This window comes from Gymnodraco acuticeps, unplaced genomic scaffold, assembly GCF_902827175.1.
Source record: "Gymnodraco acuticeps unplaced genomic scaffold, fGymAcu1.1, whole genome shotgun sequence".
Classification (NCBI taxonomy): Eukaryota; Metazoa; Chordata; class Actinopteri; order Perciformes; family Bathydraconidae; genus Gymnodraco; species Gymnodraco acuticeps.
This window is the reverse complement of record NW_022990021.1, coordinates 4,136,585-4,158,504: the sequence shown is the minus strand read 5'-3', so window position 1 is coordinate 4,158,504 and position 21,920 is coordinate 4,136,585. Positions and strand designations below refer to the sequence as shown.

Below are 21,920 nucleotides of genomic sequence, written 5' to 3'. Positions count from 1 at the left end.
TTCAAAACAGGTTAGTTACTTTAGTTTTAATCTGCATTTGGTGGCGTGATCATTATTATTTAGAGTCATTGCGTGCCTGAAGAAAAGAGGTTTGTTGATAATGATAGATTATTATACAATGCTCTATATGTTGTCTTTCAGATCAGAAAACCTACTTGAGTAACTCTTGGTAAGCTGATTCAAACTCCTATTATTAATTAGATTTTATTATTTCGTGGTTTTTCCCCTTAGTTTGATGAAAATGGCAATGAGGCCATATATAAGATATCACCAATTTGGCTGTTGATTTAAAACGTATTGATGTCACAAAGAATACAGATTGGTACAGAAGTCTCTTTAGTAATGTAGCATTGTGTAACAAGTTTAATATACATTTTCCCACCATTGTTGTATTTTGTGGTTTTCTTTTTAGATGGTGCAAATTCTGGACAGTTTTCAACCTAGACACCTTCCATATTGCAGCAATCCTAAAAATGTGCACCTGTGCTGCGAAAAGGAATGACTTATCCCTAAAGCATGTACATTCAGATGGCCTAAAGCCTTGTAGACTTGAGAAGAACGCCCCTAAATTCCATGTGACCGTTTCAAACTAGATTCTGTACACATACCGTCATTTCCTTTTAAAGACTTATATGTTTGATAAGGCTTTTCATTTATTCCCACTACTTTTTTAGTAAGAATCGGCTGCCAAAAATAGCTTGATATGATGTTCCTTTCTTTCATGTTGTATTGTGACGGCAGTAGATACCGTAGACGTAGACAGTGGAGGTCATCTTTGGAAACGTCATTGAGAATGTCAGTCAGTTTGTATTCTTCCAGCACAAACTGCAACACATAAGCCATCAAGTTAAAAACCATGCTAAAAATGACGGCTGTGGCTCATAGAAAGATGTTCAAGAGTCACGTCATCAACCTTATCTATGGTGTCAGCGTCTGCCTCCTTCTCTTTCAGCCAATCAGTGAGCTCCTTGTCCGGCTTGTGGTCCGCTGGGATGTGGAATATGGAGGGAGGTGAAATGTCTGTAAGGAAACAGAGAGTTAGAGAGGAAGAAAAACAAACAGAAGGATAATATATCAACGTGTTTACCTGGAGGTCTGTGTCTGACTCGGACCATCTCCAGGTCGTGTGCTCTCTGCTGCAGTGTGGCCTTCAGGACCTGCTGGTACTCCTTCTCCTTCTGCAGCAGCTCATCCAGCAGCCTGCAGCAACAAAAAGACATGTATTATGATCTACAGTAGATCTCACAGGCAGTATGAAAGGCTGAGATACATCAAATAACTGTCAAAAAGATAAAAACTTGCTAATCATACTGTATTACTAGAGAAGCAAAATTACACTACAATTGGTGAGGCCCTGTACGTAAAAACAAGCTAATGAAAAAATTCAATCCACTGGCCACAATAATAATATCTACACACGTATAAGAGAAAAAAAGTATCTTTGTAGAATATTCCACATTGTAAAAGATGTTGACTGTGAATAAGGAGAGCAACATTCACCATGATCTCAGAGTATAAATAAAATGGAAAACTACTGCAACCAGGAAATAAGAACTGAACATGTCGCAATAAAAAAGGCTAGAACAGTGGTTCTCAACTGGTGGGTCGTGACCCAAAAATGGATCGCGGACCCGTTTCGAGTGGGTTGCAGATGTGTGTGATGAAAAAAATAGATTTTTATAGAAATTTCCTTTTTGGAAAAAAAATCTAACTTTTATTTTTGAAGGCCCGATTTTCTAACGCTGTGCATGCAGTCGGCGTTGGACTGGAAGTACCGGAGACCATAAACGGTTTTGAAAACTTCTGTCACGTAGTGATCATCTTCTCAATAAAACCTCTTTGCTGATGTTTTTTTCGAGTTTTCTTCTGGCCAATCAGAATCAAGATTGTTGCCGGAAGTCCCCACGGAGAATAACTTTGCGGTAGAACTATTCTTTATACATCCATGGGTACAACTTCAGATACAAATGAACACATAATGAAATATGACCCCCGGTTTGATGATTGACTGGTCACAGAACAATGTGAGCTATCTACCCTTACCCACAATTTAAAGTAATTTACACAGACTATCTCCTCTTTACTCTTCTCTCTGTGTGGAGCAGCAAGCTGTCAGAACAAAGTGAAAAACAAACAATGGCATCAAATATTATTAATATGTCGGGTAGTAATACATTTATTTGTTTTCTTCTCAGAGTGTACAAGAATGCGTAGTTTATATGTTAGTATTTCTAAAAATCTCCAGACCCCCCTGCTGGGGTTGGGTTTTCAGCATGTGTTAGCATAGTTCAGCTTTGCATCATCTCATTAAACCTTTTTTAAAAGCATGCTTTAGTTCTGTGAAGGGATAAGGGATATATGCACTGTACTTCACTTTAATGAATATTGTATGCTGAAAAGCGTATATATCACAGCACGATATTTTGTTGAATAGATTTGAGTGTTTCAACATTTCCGGTCGCGATTTATTGACAAAGGAAAAGGTGGGTCCCGAGGCCTGACCAGTTGAGAACCACTGAGCTAGAAACCAGGTAGGTATGTTAAAACAAAAAAAGAATTAAACAGACGTATACATGTTTTTACAAAAGCAGCAACATCCTTCATGGGATCTCCAAACAAGAAATTAAAGGGCACTTTTGGGTCTCGAACATGAATGAGAATCTTAAGTAATGCATTGCTGATAATAACATCATGTATTTCAAATGAAAAAATATCCTTTTTCAGTTTTACTTTTTGCAAAGACAACATCATCATTTCTTAATGTTAAACAATCTCTATGAGCCTTAGCATTGTACTGCATCATTGTTTTATCAACACTTTTATCCAGCACTCTTTGCCAATTTTGTCATACAAAATTAAATGGAATTACAGTCAGGCTTAAACAATCAATATGTCATATTATACCATAAAATAAAAAAATTGTAATTCATTTTTTCTAATTAATGGTAAAATGTATACTTTATAAATGGTTAAATAGGGTAAAGGTCAGGTTTTCTTTTGTTTTAACTTCTACTGACACGTTCCTGCTGTGTCATCATCACTCCAGCCTTTATTTGCATGTACTGTACATGAATGTGTGTAAGTGTCACCCCATGTATAAGTGGGCGGTGCTGCTGGCTGGTGCACATTCTCTACATAAACTTCTTGTCACATGATTGATACTAGTTGGGTTGCATCATCATGAAATGCTTTACAAACAACTGCCGTTTTCCCTTGTGTGTTTGCGTGAGTCGGAAAATCCGTAGGTGTTCAAATATCTGAAGGGAACACGCAAGTTACAACATCAAAGGAAATTAGCCCTTCAATAGTTTGTTTTTATCTGTCAGTCAGTTTATAGATTTATAGATTTTTGATCTTGGTCATCTATATATTGTTTTCTTACTCCCTAATGCTGGTTTATTACTATTTCTATTTTGAGATGTTTATATTTTAGAATTGTTTACTCCTACTCTTAATTTGTTATTATGTGCAATTAATTGTTTTGCTAAAACACGTTTTTTTCTTAAATTAGGATTAATAAAGTACATTGTATTTTATCTTGTTTTAAAAAAAGAAAACTGCACCATACCACTTTATTTACCTTGTTTTTGATTGTGTATAAAACAACTTGTATTATTTCACCCATCTACAACCTAATGTCAGAGGTGGGAAGTAGTGGAGTACAAATACTTTGTTACTGTAACATATTCTAGTATCAGTACTTTAATCCACTACTTATTTTTCTGACAATTTTTTACTTTTACTTCTTACATTTTTAACACAAATACCTGTACTTTCTACTTCTTACATGTTCAAAACAGGCGTGTTACATTAGTTTTAATCTGCGTTTGGTGGTGTGATCATTGCGTGCCTATAGATTTTAACACGATCCGTGTATCCATCATTTCCTGGTCTTCTCTAGAGAAGAGGGACCAATGAGAACGTAATGTTCAGCAGCGAAACATTCATTAGCTAACAATGACATTATTGTTATATTAAAGATCACCTATTGTGCAAAATCCACTTTTTCTAGTCTTTTATACATAAACATGTGTCCCCTCTGTGTAAAGAGATTCTGAAAGTTTCAGGAACAAAGACCCCTCTCGTTTTGTCCTGATCGATTTATATAAAAACCTGTCTGAAAATGAGCTGATCAGATTTTGGCCACTTTATGATGTCATAATGTTTTTTGGGCTTGTGTAACCATTAGCCAATCACCAACCAAGGTAACACCCACCCACCTTATCACCTGAATCTCCTCCTAGATTACATTACATGTTACTTATTATACGCTTTTATCCAAAGCGACTACTCAATACTGTGGGCAATCCCCACAGGAGCAATTTGGGGTGAAGTGTCTTGCCCAGGGACACAACGACATGCTGACTGCAGTGGGGTTTGAACCTGTGACCCCCTGACCCCAACACCAAGGCTTTATCCACTGCGCCACACGCCTCCTCCTAGAGCTCCATTGTGTTCTTTTTAACCAAATATCTCTCAGAGGGGCGTGGGGAGTGGCCCCTTATTGTCATCTAAAGTAACAGACAGAGAATCAGCACTTTTGAAACAGGGCTGAAACAGAAGGGTTTATGGGATGCTAAAATGCATGATCTGTTTGGTATCTCAAGCCAAACACTTCAGAGACATGTTTCGTATATATCTGAGACCTATAATATATTGATGAAAAACAGTATAATATAAAGTGAGGTCAGTTACTCTACAAAACAGTTGGTAGTTGTGGGTACTTTTTACTTAAGTACATTTCGAAGCCCATACTTCTTTACTTTACTTGAGAAAATAAATGTTGTCAGTATTTTTAAACACGAGTATCTGTACTTCTACTTGAGTAAAGGATGTGTGTACTTTTGCCATCTCTGCACCCATCTACAACCTAGTGTATGTTGTGTGTTTTAGCATGTACCGGTTGGTCTCCTGTTTGAGTCGGCCCAGCTGTGCACCCAGCTGATGGTGTGAGCGCTGAGGCTCCTGGGAGTGGGTGGTGTTTATGGTGCTGGCAGCAGACTGTGTGGGGTCAGCTGTCGTCACGGGGTCTTCAGTCAGAGAAGCTAAAACGGGACCAAACTCTGCCTCCTCTTCATCCACTTCATCTTCCTTCTCTGCTCCATCGCACTCTGACGCTGGACCGAAGTGGGTCTGCAGCTCTGTCAAAGGCATGTGTGGTACTGTAAATTCAGTTATTGGAATATTATATGAAGACAGAAAGTTATGAGATGTAATATTCTGTATGTGTCCACTAGGTGGCAGCAGAGGCTCAGGCCAGGCTTCTGACCTGGTATGAGGATGGTTATTGCAGCCTGCACCGCTCGGCGGATGATGTTATCCATGGCAAACATCCAGTGGGGTTTAATGTGATGATTCCTTAAGACTTTGTTAACCTAGAATATCACGAAGACAGACAGTTATCTAACAACATACTTTTTAGACTCAAATGATCCATAATCATAGAAAAGGATATTTGTCTATGTTGATGTTACACATGGAGCTGCTGTGATGCAAGTCAAATTTCAGACTTGATCTGACCATTAAAGTATTATCTTATCGTAAACAACATTTAGAAAATATTAAAATATGTATCAATGTTCAGAATTTATTGTTAGAGTTAAATGTGATGTATGGTCATTTTGGATGAACTGCCAAGTTCATAGGAAGTGCTGTTTTCATATTATTAAATTGAGAAAGATAATTATTTTAATTAGTTTTCTGTATTTGATGAACAACATATTCATTTAAAACAGCATTTACATTATTTGCTCAAAACTCTGCATATACATTTTTGCTTAATAATCAGAAGTTTCTCAACCAAGCTAATTTCACAAATGTTACTGAAATATTGCCTTACTACAGCGAAAAGAGCTGACGTTTAACAATGTTGTTGTTTCCTTCATTTGGTCGAACAGGGCGACTCTGGATGTGAGGGAGTGCGGTCGTCTTTCAACCAGAAGGTTGTGAGTTCAATCCCAGCCCGTGCGGCCAACATGTCAATGTATCCTTAGGCAAGATACTTAACCCTGAGTTGTTCCCGGTGGCCAACGGTGTGTGAATGTGTGTGAATGTTAGGTCCTAGAGCAAGTGGCACTGCTCTGTATGAATGGGTGTGAATGGGTGAATCACATGTAGTATGTAAAGCGCTTTGAGGGGTCGTAAAGACTGGAAAAAGTGCTATATAAGTACAGTCCATTTACCATAATTGATTTATTCCAGCCTTCATTAGTTTCCACATGTCAAATATTTTCCTGTGTATTATTCTCATCTGCAATAGAGTGGTGCAGGGATAATGTATTTAGCTGAAAATAAGCTGCGCATTGGTTCCCTCGACAAAAAAGCAATGGGATTTCACCATAGAATTTTGAAAATCGTCTGTGGAAAGCGAACCTGTTTAGATAAATGCACGTTTTGTTCAACCGGATAATATCCACATGTCTACCCTACTTTTATCATTTTCAAATCATAAATCTAATCGCCAGAAACAAAAGGCTAACATTATGCTATAAACGAACTACAGCCGAGTACGACTTCAACGTCATGCCAACTTAAGATCGATATTCAAAAATACAGATTCAAAATTGTACAAGTTGAAGCTTTTGTTTTAACAGTTTGCAGGAGCCAGGTACTTGCTTTCAAGCAGAACAGGGAAAACAAACTTAGCGGGAGTGTTTACGTGTTCGGCGTAATGACGTACAACGTCCTCGACAACTTCTATAGTCCTATTCAGCCACTTGTTAACAACCATCGTTTTTCAGACACGTAAACTCTTCAAAAATCACCAGTGGGGTCACTGCTGATGTATGTAATGTCGTAGAACAAAACGTGATCCGTCTCTTAAATTTGTGTCAACCACAGACCTTATTTCGAGCTATTTTCCAAAATCCTATGGAGAAATCCCATTGACTCTGAGAGGAGGGAACCGGTAGTGGTAAAATGCTAACTCACTTCCGGGTTTTAGGACTCGTCACTGCACCACTCTATACCAGCTTAGCAAAGGCTGATAGATTAGTAATATAAATATATGTATAAGTAAACTATTATATAATATTATAGTTTTACAACAAAATATTTTTACTAAACCTTTTATTGTGTCTTTTAACATCCTGTCATCTATGTGCATTGCTGCATGGTGTTGTTTTTTTCTTCTAATTTGTACCAGATAAACAGGCTAAATCCCTTCTACATTGTATATGCGTCAATGATGTTTAGAGAATTTTCAATGTTGCATTTTTAAAATGCTAAATTAAGAATACGTATTAACATTTTCATAACATTCAGAATGTTGAGTATGCATCAATTCATATTAAAAATAATATTAGGGGGAAAAGTGTTTTTATTCTAGATGAAAAGGCCATGTCCTTGTGGTGCGACAATTTTTCTTCTTAAAAATAAATGTTTTCCTTCAATTTTTTACATGTAATCTGGAGACTTTAGAAACAAGGTATTTACATTTCTTTAGAGATTTTGTTGAAAGTGATCTACATTTGTATTTAATAATGTCAATGTTATCTTCTTAAATTTAGTTGATGGGCTTAATTTCTCTGAATATTACATTACATGTCACTTGTTAGACGCTTTTATCCAAAGCGACTTACATACTCAATACTGTGGGCAATCCCCACAGGAGCAATTTGGGGTGACGTGTCTTGCCCAGGGATACAACGACATGGGGTTTGAACCTGTGACCCCCTGATCCGAACACCAACTCACAACCCACTGCGCCACACGCCTCCACTTTGAATATAAAATAAAATTGAGATAAATGTAAAAAAAATACAGTTTATTTAAGCATACTGTATCAGTGATAACTGTATGAGCTTGCATTTCAGATGTGAATGTGTGCGCTGCTTACAGAGTCCTGGAAGCCAAAGAGCACCAGTTGGATCTGGTTGATGGAGGTGGAGTCGAAGTCCAGATCCAGCTTGAGCTTGGAGATGGTGGCCGCCATGACATGCCTCTCTGGGGAATGGATGAAGTCTCGAAGGATGCATATGATCCGCTTTATGTGTTCCACGGACAGCTGGAGCTCCTCGCTGCCCTACACAAATATATAAATACATACACATGACACACTTATTAACACAGAAAAATACAAGTCTTTTAGTGTGTATGGGCCAGATTGTTGCAATTTAATCGGTTTACACCTTTTCAGGATTACTGTTTGAAGTTGTGTTTTATGTTGCTTTACACTGCCTTGTCAAAATTTAATCAGAATCAGTTTTATTGTAGGTTAACACATACAAGAAATTTGTCTTGGTGTACATGGTGCATACATAAACACAGTTAAAAAAGATATAAAGTAAAATAAAACAAAAAATATAATTAAAACAATTGAAACTATTATACGTTAATAAATGCATTTTTTTTTAAGCATTGTTAATGAGATTTTGTCATCATTGACTTTGTTTGTTTGTTCCCGAGTTGGTAAAAGTTTCATCAACCTTCTACTGAGCTTAATTGAGAAATTGACACCAAAAAAAAGCTCATAGTTATATTAAATAGCACCTTTTCTATTTGTTTGACAGCTGTCTAAGAGAATATTATTGGTCAAAAATGCAGAGCTAAATAGTCCCTCAAACTTGCTTCATCATTTGCAATAAAATATAATTGGAAACGTTTCCATACCACATCCTTTATCAGGTTATTTAAATATCAAAATAACCCAATCAAGGTTTGTGTACCGGAACATTGATAATAATCTCTGCAAGTTATGAAGTAATGAAGTGTGTGGGAGTCTTTTGTTGTGCTTTTCTTTTTTCTTTTACTTTCAATAACTGTAAAGTAACTACACGTTTTCCAATAGATCATCAACATAATGCAACACAAGACAAAAAGCATTATAAACTACCACAACATGAACGAATGTACCCATTTTTAATTGAGAGAGAACTGTAGGTTAGTTTGTATTCTTACTAAAACTTTTGTTGTTCTTTGTTGCTTTCATTCTTTCATTGCAGATCAAAAAACATCTTGTGTGCAATTTAAGATCTCCTCACTTCATTTTAGGAATCTGGCTCCTAGAGTGGTTAGGTGTTTATCTTAGTCACAGACACAGAAACACACCTGCATGTGGTTCTCTCTGAGGTTGGAGATGACTTTTGCCTGGTCGTCATTGAGGACCTTGAAGAGAATGGACCGTCTCTCGCTGTCCTTCTTAAGCAGGAAAAGACCGCTGTCCCTGTCCTCAGGGGAAGGGGGGGCACTGCGGTCCTCTGAGACAGAACCCTCATCCGGAACACTACAACACACACACACACACACACACTCTCTGATCTCCCTGCAATATAATATTACATGTAAAAAGTGTTTACAACAGTGTTACAAGCTGTCCGGTTTATTTACAGATACAATCCTCTCCTGGCTACTATGTGTGCCCAGGAAAGTGCAGAAGCAGCATGACTCAGTGCGGCAGGTTGTGCACGTACGTACACACACTGGTATCTCTGTGCACGTGAAGAAGCGTGTGTGATGGAGCCTGTGTGCTCAGCTGCCAGCTGTAAAATGACCAGACCTCATTATATCAGTGCTGTAAAAGGCAGCAGAGCACACTGTGGGCACAATAAGGCCACCTGCCACCAAAACATACACACACAGAGATACACACTAATGCACATTCATTCACATCTTATCACATGATCTGTACTGTCTGAGAACGATCTTATATGCAGTAACATAGTTTTAATATTGTAGATATTGTTAAGAGTATATTTTATCTTGAAGATAAACATAACCGTTAAAGAAGTCTGAGGCCAACAAAATGGAATTTGCCATGGTAGCAGCTAATTATGTATGCAAATTCCGAAAATAAGTAGCAGCTGGCACAACAAAGATCCAAGATATTTAAAAACTTAAACCCAACTTTGGTTGTTTGGATCTCTTGTGAAATCTAACTTGACCGAGCCCACATAAATGAACACACAACCATGGTTGCATACAAACGAACAAACAAACGTACAGACCTCAAGTAGTTGGAGATGGGTGGTTTGAGCAGGTTATCAGAGCCGGAGCTCTTCTTCTTATCAAAGAAACCATCATGCTTTGAGTCACAGTCTGGGCTCACGGAGCCGGGTTCACTGCTGCTGCTCCCGGTGGCCTCGCACTGCAACTGCACCGGCAGGGAAACGTTTTGGATGTAGTCTGTAGAAACATTAATTAAGAAAAGGTTAGGGTAGATTGTAAACATTAAAGGTCCCTATTATGTAAAATCCAAATGTTCACGTCTTTCATACATAAATATGTGTCCGCTCTGTGTAAAGAGATTCTGAAAGTGTCAGAAAAAAAGATTGGTTCTCTTTTTGTCCTGATCCATTTATAGAAAATATTCTCTGAAAATGAGCTGATCAGATTGTGGCCACTTTATGATGTCTTAACGAGTTTTTGGCTTGTGTAACCATAAGCCAATAAGTAACCAAGGTAACACCTTATCACCTGAATCTCCTCCTAGAGCACCATTGTGTTATTTTTAACCAAATATCACTCAGAGGGGTGTTGGGAGTAAATGGACTGTAATTATATAGAGCTTTATCCAGTCTTTAAGACCCCTCAAAGCGCTTTACTTGCTACATGTCATTTACCCATTCATACAGAGCAGTTACTCTAGGAACTAACATTCACACCATGCCATCGGGAGCAACTTAGGGTTAAGTATATTGCCCAAGGATACATCGACATGTTGGCTGCACAGGCTGGGATCGAACCGACAACCTTCTGGTTGAAAGACGACCGCACTCCCTCGCAGCTAAAGCTACAGACACAGAATCAGCACTTTTGAAACAGGATGCCCTTTGGTGCACATCATCACCTCCGTTGCCCCCCCCTTTCCTATAATTCTTACGCTCCCTTTAAATAAATGGAGATAGCCCTTAAAAATATTTTTAAATATAAAATCTGTTACCTTCTGTGCTGCTGTGACTTGTAATTTCATTGCCAGAATAATGTCTTTATGCCATCCATTCTCAGTTCCAGTTATCATCAAAGGTTGGACCAGACATGGACTATTTTACCGACCATTAACTGGGATAACTAAATAAGTTTCTCCTTTGGGATTAATTAAGTTATCTATTTATCTGTGGGAACATCCTCTAGAAATGGGTTATCTGATAGACTTAAGTGACTATATATTGTATTCTCAGAGTTTCAACGAAACAACATGCTGTGCTCTGTTGAACAGGTTGTGTGTGTGTGTATGTGTGTGCTAACCTAATGGTTTGAAGGCGATCTTACTCTTCTTGCCCTTTGCGTTGTGTCTGACAAAAGTATCTCTGAGGAGGTCCGAGGTGATGGCTCTTTTATTAGGGTCAGGCTCAAAGCAGCGCAAAATAAACGACTTGGCCTCCAATGACAAGGACTCAGGAATCTCTGGGTGGATCTTAAACATGCCAACCTGAAACATAAAACCACAGCCACAGTTACACAAAAGAAGCATGACCTAAAACTTGCAAAGACAACCTCATTATGTAAACGAGTCAATTCCTGCCTTAAACATGGCCGCCTGTGGTTCTCCCAGTTCATGAAAGGGTGGTTTCCCAGTAGCCATTTCAATTATGGTGCATCCCAGGGACCAGATGTCAGCCGGGGCCCCATACCCTCGAGGGCCCTTATCAATGATTTCTGGAGCCATGTACTGCAGAGTACCTGCAGAAAGAGAGGCAGATGGCAACATGAAACAATTATTTTCCAAAATATAAGGAGGGCCAGTCAATTAGTCTCAACAAATAGACTCAAAAAAATAGTTTGGGAAATTAACGTTTTTGGACACGTGGTAAAAAAAGCTGGATCCAATCTAAAGTTACAAACCCAGATTTAACGTCATTGGAGTTATTGCGGAAAGTATGGATCTTTAAAAAGTTTGCATTTGAAAACAAAACTATTCATCTGTGCTTGAACTACAGATTTAGATAAAGTAACTTTGTAGACAAATTGCTGCATAACAAAACAACTGACCTGTGTTAACTGAAAATTGGACCTTCAATAGTCTTTTATTTGTCAGATAGTTTATAGATTATTTTTATTCACGGTCAACTGTATATTTTTCTACTCTCTAATGCCGGTTCATTTCTATTTTGAGATGTTTCTATTTTAGAATTGTTTATTTCTACTCTTTTAATTTCGAGTTATGTGCAATGCCTTTTTTTTATGCTGCTGCAACGAATACATTTCCCAATTTGGGATCAATAAAGTACATCTTATCTTATCTTATCATCCCTTGTATGGTGTTTGGGTCTGTGGGTTTTCATTATTTATCTAAAGAAAAATTAGATGATAAATAATTTTTTCAAACTCACACTCAATGACCTTGGCTAATTTTCTGTGAAGAACATATATCAGAACACATTTTCAATGACCACCCACTGTACACCCCCCCTACACATTTATATTACATGCAGGATGTTTGGGTCCCGGGGCTAACAAAAGTGTGGAAATTGTAAGTCCTGTGTGTGCACCTGTCTGGGCCTTCTGTGTGTGTGTGTGTGTGTGTGTGTGTGTGTGTGTGTGTGTGTGTGTGTGTGTGTGTGTGTGTGTGTGTGTGTGTGTGTGTGTGTGTGTGTTGTGTGTGTGTGTGTGTGTGTGTGTGTGTGTGTGTGTGTGTGTGTTTTTTGTTTGTTTTTGTCACACTCTATCCCAGCTGCAAATTTGGGGCAGGACACAATAAATAAAGCTGCCAGTTTGGGTCCTTATCACAACTGATGGCCAAAAGATTCTCTGCTCAGAGAACCATTTGATGATGATGTAGAGAGGAAGAGGAAGAGGTTTTAGAATGTGATGATCACATTTCTGAGAAGTCTGAGTCTGACAGTGACTTTGAAGAAGAGGATGAGATTGAGCATCAGCTAGTTACAAAAAAAAGACGATTTGTGATCTGCTCTAAATGCTGATGTAAACTATAAAAAGATCAAGTTGGAGGAGAGACACACAAAGAGACACACATACACACACACACACACACACACATCTGCTAATGAAAGGTAAACACCCTTCTGCATCTGCTTGATTAGCTAATTTAATTACACACCTTGCTGGCTCCTGGAGAAGGACAGATGGCCAATGAATGTGTACTAACCGTGTACACGCACATTCGTACACACTTGTGCGTATGAGTGTTTCCATAGAGGCTGATAGTGGCTCTTGACATTTTGAGGGTCATTTGATATTAACACTTATAGACCTGCAACATCAAGGACTCCATTTTCTACAGTCTACACGGAATGACTGTATTATGATGCATGCAGCTTCTTTCTCTTCAAGCCATTAGTGGAGAAGTTTATTATTTGTATTACATTCTGTATAAGACAAAGCTTTATTTGCTGATAGACTATAGTGTAGAGTACTGTATAGTAGTATTTTTTGGTTATCTAAAGATGTGTGCAATTTTCTAATAAATGCATGTATTTTGTGCACCAGATTTAGGTGGCGGTAATTCAGCCTGTAGGGGCTTGGCGAGTCCTCACTAACACTAAGAAAATGGATCACATCACTCCTGTTCTGAAGTCTTTACACTGGCTTCCTGTCTGTCAAATAATAGATTTCAAAACACTGCTGCTGGTTTATAAAGCACTGAATGGTTTAGGCCCAAAATACATTTCTGATCTACTGCTAGATTATGAACCATCCAGAACTCTCAGGTCTTCTGGGACTGGTCAACTTTCTGTCCCCAGAGTCAGAACTAACCATGGAGAAGCAGCGTTCAGTTATTATGCTCCAAATATCTAGAACAAACTACCAGAAACCTGCAGGTCCGCTGCAACTCTTACTACTTTTAAATCCAGGCTGAAGACTTTTCTTTTTGCTGCTGCTTTTAATTGATATATTCATATCTCACTCGGCACTGTCACTTTTATTCATGTACCTGTGATATTCATGTTTTATTATCTTTGCTTTTAAATTAGTGTTTTTAAATGCCATTTTATAATATGTTTCTGCTGCACTATTTCTCAATGATCTTAATGTCTTTCATTTTTGTAAAGTACTTTGAATTGCCTTGTGTTGCAAGGTGCTATATAAATAAACTTGTTTTATCTTGCCTCAGGAATAAAAAAATCTAAGGGGCCAACAATAAATGTCATTGTATAAGAAGAAGAAGTTACCGGTGAATGTCTCAGTACAGGGGTTGACTCCTGCCAACCGCTTTGATGTACCAAAGTCTGAGATTTTCAGGACACCACTGTAGGTGTTCACCAACACATTATCACCCTGCAAACAAACAAAAACAGCCGCTGTTTACATTCAAATCACCACCACACACTGACTGTTGTCATACAAAGGTTTCGTTCAAAAGGATGCTTCCTTTTACCTTAATATCTCGGTGGACGATCTGGTTCTCGTGCAGGTATCGGAGACCCTCCAGGATCTGTCTGGTGTAGAAGATTATAGTCGCCTCCTTCAGTGGACCCCATTTAGACCGCAGCAAGGCAGACAGGCTTCCTGGAGAAAGGAAGAGAAGGAGTGTCCAAAACCTATCATGAGACGGGGAGATGACCAAGCAGTTAGAGAGACCGCTCAGTAACCGAGGTCACAAGCATCGGTCTCTGAAATGTTAATTTGTCCATTATTAATAAAGAATATCTGCCTACCTTCACAGGATAAAGTTATCACAAAGTTATTCTTTAAAAAAATGTTGGCTCTCTATTTGGGATCACCTATATAACTGTATGGTTACAGTTTTTAAGGATTGATGGTTTCCAAAGCAAAAACAACTAGTTAACACAACTGTGTAATTGTTTACTACCTCTCTCTCGCACAAAACATACCTCCAGGCACTTGTTCCATGAAGATCTTGATGTACCCATTTTCAGAAACGGAGCCCAAATACTGAACAATGTTCCTGTGTTTCAGGTATTTGTGAAGGGCAATCTCTTCATGAAGTGGCTGGGAGTACCTACATTCACAGAGAGAGATTACAAACCATAAAAATAATACTTTTCTCCCTATATGTACCCAGCAAAAGCAAAATATGGAATTTACGTCATAGTTTGGGTAGTAGAAGTGCAGTGTTAATTGTGTAACCCTTGTCTTAGGTTAGCTTTTGGTTTTTAAAAATGTATGTAAAAGGGGCTGAGTAAAAAATCCTATAATTCAGTTGAAAGCTCACTAACCCCCCACCCAACAACAACAATTATCAGGGTCACTACAGCTTTTCTACACAAACCCACCTACCTGCTGTCTCTCTCAGGGATCTCTTTGATGGCGATTCGGACCTGGTTGCTGACGTCTCTCCCAGCATACACCACTCCATAGGTGCCACGCCCCAACACCACCCTGTCTCCTGTCTCATCGGTGTCATATTCATACTGTAACACATGCATTCACACACAATCAGTAATAATAAACTATAAAACTAAAGACTAATATATTTATTTAATATAAGCTATATTTATGACCTCCAGTGTATCTCCATCTCCTTCCCCCTCCAGCTCCACAGCATTCCCCGTACCATCTGATATCATCTCTTTCACCATTGAGCAGAACCTGAAACAGCATTTTAACATTTGTATTTCCAATTCACGGCCATCACATGGCAATACAATACAGTTGCACATACATACGTTCCAAGCACAGACAAACACCCACACACACACACACACACACACACACCTACACAGACACATCTAGAGGTGTGTGTCCTCACCGACCGCACTGTTCCTCAGTGGAAAAGTAAATCTGGAAGTCATCTGAGTTATCATGGACGTACAGGAAGCAGCAGCGCTCATCAAACTTACTGATGCTGCAGACAGAAGAGTTAGAGAAGATGAAAGCTTAGAAATGTTTACCTGTAATAGTAATTAGTCCAAATAAACATTGACAAATTGGGTTTTAGCTTAACAGAGTTGTCCAACATGTAAAATAGAACTTTTGAAGTGTATTCACATCCAACTTAACATTCATACCTTATGCCTTTAATTGACATTGCAGTGAAGGTCCACTCATGGATCCCTTTCTGTGATCAAAGGGAATAAGGTTTTAACATTTCACATTGTTCAAATTCGGACATAATTATCAATTAACACAGAGACATACAGTACAGTATTAAGGACTAACTCATAGTCTTATTGAAAAAATGGATAAGGAGAAAGCCTCCTGTGTGAGGTCCCTTCTTGAGATGAGTAGCCTGGTCTCTGAGCAAATGTAGTGCAAATGTTAATGTTATCATTTTTATTAAATCTGCAAAAGAAAATTCAAATTAATCCAGATTTTCATTCTGTTAAAGTATGCACATATCACAATGTGGATTTATTTAGATTAAACAGTCGGGATCCATTAAACAACAAGAAAAAGACACGGCCAGGAAATGTAATTAAAAGAAAACCAGTCAATACACAGAGGGAAAACATGTAATGAAGCATAGTAAATATGTGTTGTCTCATCAGTAGAAGCTTGACAATCAAGTCACATGTTTCATGTACGTCATGATTTATTGATTCTATTTAAATCTGATATCAATGCACCTGGCATATTTACCTTTTTTTTCCTCGATAGACCGACCTTTTTTCCTCATCCAGGCTAATAACTTTGTGATATCGTTGTGTACTCATATTGAAAATGTGCATGATAACCGGTGTAGGTACTTAGCGACAGTTAATTGTCAATTATGTAAAAAGATAAAACCGAGTCGTTAGGAAGGGTATGTTACCGTTTCAGCGGGAGAAACATGCCAGATAGAGACATTTTTCTCTTCAGCCTCATTGTTGATGGACACATAGGATGGCTGGTAAACCTTAGTTGGCTCTAGAATCAACACCTGTAAAACAAAGAATAAGAAAAAAGGTTCCCATACAGGTTGTTACAGTATGAGTCTCTGAATGTCGGATCAAGCTTGTTTGTGCGTTTGCTTATATTGGTTATTACTGGAAAGCGCAGTCGTTCGGTGGTGCCCTGCGTTGCCTCCACTATGATGTCCATCCAAAAGTTGAGTCTTTCCCTCTGAGGAGAGTGTTCCACTGTCTGCTTCTTAAACCTCTGGATCAGCTGCAGGTTCTGCACCACAGAGCGCAAATACCTGGAAGAACAAATTACACTAACTGTGATCAATGTCTCCATCCCAATTGGACCATCAACAAAGATACAAGAGGGTTTCATTGCCCTGTAAATATAAGGAAGTAGAAACCATTTCTTTCAGAGTCAAAATTGTGGACTTCTTTCATTAGGGATGGGCTTATGGATGGACAGTATAAAGAGAACTAGATACAGCTTTAGAAGTTCATTTTACACCTTGTATGACCTTATGTTGTATAGAAGGGCTATTTAAGTGTCCATTACTGGGAATTAGATTTACAATTTTAAAACAGATTTTCTCAGTCAATGGGAACATTTTTTTGTAATCATTTTCCCATACAGTCTATGGTTAGACCAGCTAGCCGATATAAGCTTACTTTTAGTCCTCCTGTAGTCACCTTGTCACAAATGTTTTAAAATGAAAAATGTAACAATGGCTTACACAAAATATTTTCATAATTACATGTATTTTATTGACAAATAAAGTCTATTTCATGACAGGTAAACATATTAGCTTTAAACATATAAAAGTCATTTTTTCAGAGATAAAACACTGATAACAAACTTGTAACGGTTTCATAACACTACTGAAAACATTTTTTTTATGAATGTGAATGTTTTTACCAGATAGGCGGCTTGAGTTTGAAGAGCTTCTCTGCGGCCTGAGTAGCTTTAGGGATGTCGTTAGCTAGCATGCCAACAGTGAAGAACTGGCCCACGTCCCAGTAGTTATTCATTTTCTCCAGGGAACCTTTGCGACCCAGCAGACTGTTCAACCGCACACCTAAAGACATTAGAATTATAAGTGTGAAAATATTATAGTATATAGATCATTTCATCAGACTAGCTATCTTGTTTACATTCAATCTGAATGATATATATTTAGTGTACCGTTTAAGCGAACAAGTTTTACTTAAAATAGCTTAAGTGAACCCAAAATACATCTTTATACCATGAAGGACATGTTTGGCAGTTTATGCAGTACACTTTTTTTACCTATTTTTCTCAGTTCAATGGAGCTCTCAAACTGTTGGCCCGCGACTATGAGTAGAACAGCAAGGTTGATACCAGAGTAGAGAGTTGGCTGCAGCTCAAAACCCTTTCTGTACCTACACAAATGTAAATTATTAGATGCAAAAAAACTATTCTGATAGCATGTAGAAAGGAATATCAGCATTTATAGCATTCATGTTCTCACCACTGTATAGCGTTGTCCCTGTTTATAGTGTCTTTGCAGTCGGAGTCCAGGAATATGTCTTTGTATATCCGTCCACAGAGGCAGAACATGTCCGGTGCTGGATGTTCACACGACTGCAAAACCTGTAGCATCACTTCGAGAGCCTGCTCCCTGTCGCCAGGAGTGTTCCTCCTGCATACATACAGATGTATAGCTTCATTATTAATGTTAATAAATAATACGAAAATAAAATCCACAATTGTGATTTCAAATGTAACCACACCTAATCACATGAATTCCACCTGAGTCAAAAGCTGGAATGGCAGTTTCTGCTACTGCTAGATAACTTTTCCACTGCCTTTTTAGTTATAAGGAATAATACATTGAATTATGAAGATCTTAGTTCAATAACATTTATATTTTCAAAAAAACTGACATCTGGTATAAAAATGTAGCCAACTATGGTGTTTTGTTTTTTATATATATATATATATATACTGTACATTTCAGGATAATAACATGTGGTTAAAGTGTAAAGAGCAAAATAAGAAAATAAAAAACAACAACCTCCTTTCTAAAACCTTGCAATGATTGTATCCCAAGTTTTCAAAAAGGTTATTGACAAGAGAATAAAAAACCTTAATGTCTGTATAATATTTGATGGGGGGGAATAACATATTAGTAGTTGTGAAATTGACATTACAGACAAAAAAGAAGAAATATACATTAAAATCACAGGACCAAAATAAAAAATGATGATATATATTTTGAAAGGTTTGAGTGTTTGAGTGAGATGAATGCAGCCCCTGTGTACCTGTTTAGGGCGAAGGCATAGTGGAACTGGATCATGGGCTGGGTGGCTAGATCACAAGTCGGCAGCATCTCTAGAGTCTCCACCAGCTTCACCATAGCATCATAGTCCTTAAAGTCGGATAAGGTGAAATTATCACTTGCCCTTAACTTTAATATGATTCATGTATGTGTTGTTTCTCTAACTTGTGTGTATTGTACCTGTATGTCTCTGTAAGAAAAGAGCAAGTTCATCACGATGTCCTGGGTGAGGACTTCAGTGTTGTCGATTCGAAGTTTAATGCGAGAAAGCTCCTTGGCCAGCTCCTCTCCCTGGTATTTCTCTCTGGCCTTCCTGATGTCATTTAGCAGGGTGTCCTTAAATGAAGCACTGCACAGAAAAGAATAAACAAGATACTTGAGATACTTGGACTTTACTTGATTATTTAAATGTTGTGCTATTTTGTACTTCTACTCAGATTCATTCAGAGGTATATATGGTACTTTTACTCCATTACATTTAATGTAAACCTTTAGTTACTTTTGGAAAGATTTGGATTAATGATGTGAAATATAATCAACACTTAAATCAGACTTTAGTTACACCTGGAGTAAATTCACAAGCTACCCTGTACCTGTAGTATACAAAGTAATTAAAACTAGCATCACCTTTACCAGCTTTGATAAACAATGTAATTCAATAATTATAATAAAAACATATAATATATATTATTCTGAAATGGGCCAATCTACAGAATGAGTAATTTTACTTTTGGTACTTTAAAAGAATCAGGGTATTCAAAAGGGTGTCTGCATAACTACAAATACAATTTACATAAAAATAAATAATTGCACACCATGTTGTTACTGGTTTCCCATTGCAAGAGTTATTAATTAGGTATTGGAAAGTCTTAAATTGCACTCGATGTCCCCTGCAGACCTGTGCCAACTCCATTGTTTCTGTATAATTTTGTCTTGTTCATGTTTGATCTGATTTTCACTCATCAAACATCCTGTGCTCTTTGGATGATACAAGAGAGGGTCATGAGTCTGCATGTTAGGGCCATTGAAGCAACTTGACCAAATAACAAAACGTATTCTTTTGTATGATTGCTTTTAGGTTTTAAAGGTCTCCTATCATGCAAAATGCACTTTTTGATGTATATAATACATAAATATGTGTCCCCGGTGTGTAAGGGAACTCACAGAGTGTCAGAAAACAAAACCCTCTTTCTTTTCCTCCGTACCCACATCTCTGAAAACGGTTGTACAACGGATATGACGTAATATCGGAAATGTGGGCTCGCTTCAAACCCACGGCCCTATCAGAAACGTTGCTATCAGAAACAATGCGCAACGTGTTTTGGAAGTAATATGGTCTTTGTTTACATTAGCAAGCATCGCTAACAGTCAGAGCTAACACTGTACTTGAGAGAGTATGTGTAAAAAAGCTGGATATAAAAAGGAACTCACCTTGAGGTAAACCCGCAAGAAAAAAAGCATTTGAGCTCCATACTGTTTCAGAAATAATCCCCTTTTTTCAATTTCTTTTTTTAAAGCTACGAACCCAGAATCAGCACTTCTCTAACAGGGCTGACATAGAGGGGTATGAGGCATGGCGAGAATGGGTGATCTGTTCGGTATTTTGAGCAAAACACTTCATAGACATGTTTTTAATATATTTTTATATATCTGAGACCTATAATATATGCCTAAATATTTTATAATAGGAGACCTTTAAATGTGTCTCACCAGGATGTGACGTGGATGTCCTTCAGCAGGCTGGTGAAGCGGTCCGTCAGGGGGACGCAGAGGGGGCTCAGCAGGTTGTCCCAGCTTGGCTGCATGTACTCACTGGCCCTGCGCTGGGCGTCACTCTCACAGCACATGTATTCATGGTTAGGAGTCACTATGTAGGGGATGAAGTAGTAGTTACCACTGGATGCCTGGAAGGAGAAAAGGGAAACATGTTTGTCAAAGAGAAGAGGATTCAGATTTGAGTATCACTAAGCCTAACAAAGTAGCTTTAAATGTAACAGAGATCATTATCGGATAATAATCATGCCAGATGCTAATGACAGGTGTGAATAGAGTCCTCAAGGGGAAGGGTTTTAGGGATTGGGGATTAAAGAGTGATTAATGAGAAGGATCAGTAGGGGTAGAGGATCAGTGTACTCGTGGGATTTGTTTTGTCAATATCATAACAACATCAGCATAGGTTTGGTCAAGTAATTAGGCTGAAAAGGCTGTTAATTATCCAATACAGCAAGAACCAATGCAATGAATACACACTGCAACACCATATCTCTCTTTTATATCGGTCATATTAGTTTATTTATTTTTCCAACTATTTGTATGGCCCCTTGGTTTTTACTCCTAATTTTTCTTTTGTGCAGAACAATATCTTTCTTTTTCTGGTTCACTCTCTTTGGACTGGCTGAGCAACTTCAGTGGTCGCAATAATTTAAGATCATTGTAAAATTCCAATTGGGCACAGTTTGTACATATTTATTTTCAACCACTCATGCAGCATTATTTTCAAACTACCTGTAATTCTTAATCCAAGTGTTGGAGCAACTATGCCTATAATCCCTTAAATTATTTTATATATATTATATATTTATATTTGTATGAATATCAACTACTTCCTTCCCCCTGAGCTGAGGAACAAAGGGGATAGTCAAACTGTTTGATAGTATTGTTGTTGTGTTATTTGATAGTTTTCTGACATTTAAATAATGTTAAAAGCATTGGCAAATAAAACACCAACAAAACACCATCAACTATTTTCTTATTTCGAAAATAGCAGCTGGATCTCAGTTAATGTACAGTGGTTTTCAAAGGGTCTTACAGCTTTTCTGATGAAAGCAGCTGCCTTCTGCGCCCAAAAAAAACATTTCGCATAACTTTGAAGTTAAGGCCCATTCTGAATTCAAGATTTGTGAATTTAACATAGTCCTCTGCAGAACAAAGCACCAGA

The 21,920-nt window shown here is 37.9% G+C and overlaps 1 protein-coding gene across 4 annotated transcripts in view; it reads right to left on the bottom strand.

The window, feature by feature from the left end:
- Nucleotides 1-21,920, bottom strand: part of map3k15 (mitogen-activated protein kinase kinase kinase 15) — a 28,436-nt gene that overhangs the window by 3,228 nt on the left and 3,288 nt on the right. The window contains exons 4-28 of one of the 4 annotated variants that reach the window (XM_034213905.1): nucleotides 20,693-20,886; nucleotides 19,163-19,331; nucleotides 18,966-19,072; nucleotides 18,173-18,343; nucleotides 17,971-18,083; nucleotides 17,599-17,758; nucleotides 16,828-16,978; nucleotides 16,613-16,720; nucleotides 15,870-15,919; nucleotides 15,611-15,706; nucleotides 15,363-15,450; nucleotides 15,139-15,272; nucleotides 14,733-14,860; nucleotides 14,276-14,406; nucleotides 14,070-14,175; nucleotides 11,462-11,619; nucleotides 11,185-11,368; nucleotides 9,945-10,122; nucleotides 9,049-9,223; nucleotides 7,838-8,023; nucleotides 5,270-5,375; nucleotides 4,901-5,162; nucleotides 1,088-1,200; nucleotides 914-1,020; nucleotides 749-825 (exon numbers count right to left, since the gene is read on the bottom strand). In XM_034213905.1, coding sequence (XP_034069796.1) covers nucleotides 749-825; nucleotides 914-1,020; nucleotides 1,088-1,200; nucleotides 4,901-5,162; nucleotides 5,270-5,375; nucleotides 7,838-8,023; nucleotides 9,049-9,223; nucleotides 9,945-10,122; nucleotides 11,185-11,368; nucleotides 11,462-11,619; nucleotides 14,070-14,175; nucleotides 14,276-14,406; nucleotides 14,733-14,860; nucleotides 15,139-15,272; nucleotides 15,363-15,450; nucleotides 15,611-15,706; nucleotides 15,870-15,919; nucleotides 16,613-16,720; nucleotides 16,828-16,978; nucleotides 17,599-17,758; nucleotides 17,971-18,083; nucleotides 18,173-18,343; nucleotides 18,966-19,072; nucleotides 19,163-19,331; nucleotides 20,693-20,886 — 3,452 coding nt within the window. Of the gene's footprint in view, nucleotides 1-748; nucleotides 826-913; nucleotides 1,021-1,087; nucleotides 1,201-4,900; nucleotides 5,163-5,269; nucleotides 5,376-7,837; nucleotides 8,024-9,048; nucleotides 9,263-9,944; nucleotides 10,123-11,184; nucleotides 11,369-11,461; nucleotides 11,620-14,069; nucleotides 14,176-14,275; nucleotides 14,407-14,732; nucleotides 14,861-15,138; nucleotides 15,273-15,362; nucleotides 15,451-15,610; nucleotides 15,707-15,869; nucleotides 15,920-16,612; nucleotides 16,721-16,827; nucleotides 16,979-17,598; nucleotides 17,759-17,970; nucleotides 18,084-18,172; nucleotides 18,344-18,965; nucleotides 19,073-19,162; nucleotides 19,332-20,692; nucleotides 20,887-21,920 lie in introns of all 4 variants that reach the window. The other 3 variants (XM_034213903.1, XM_034213904.1, XM_034213906.1) reach the window with 3 other exon arrangements.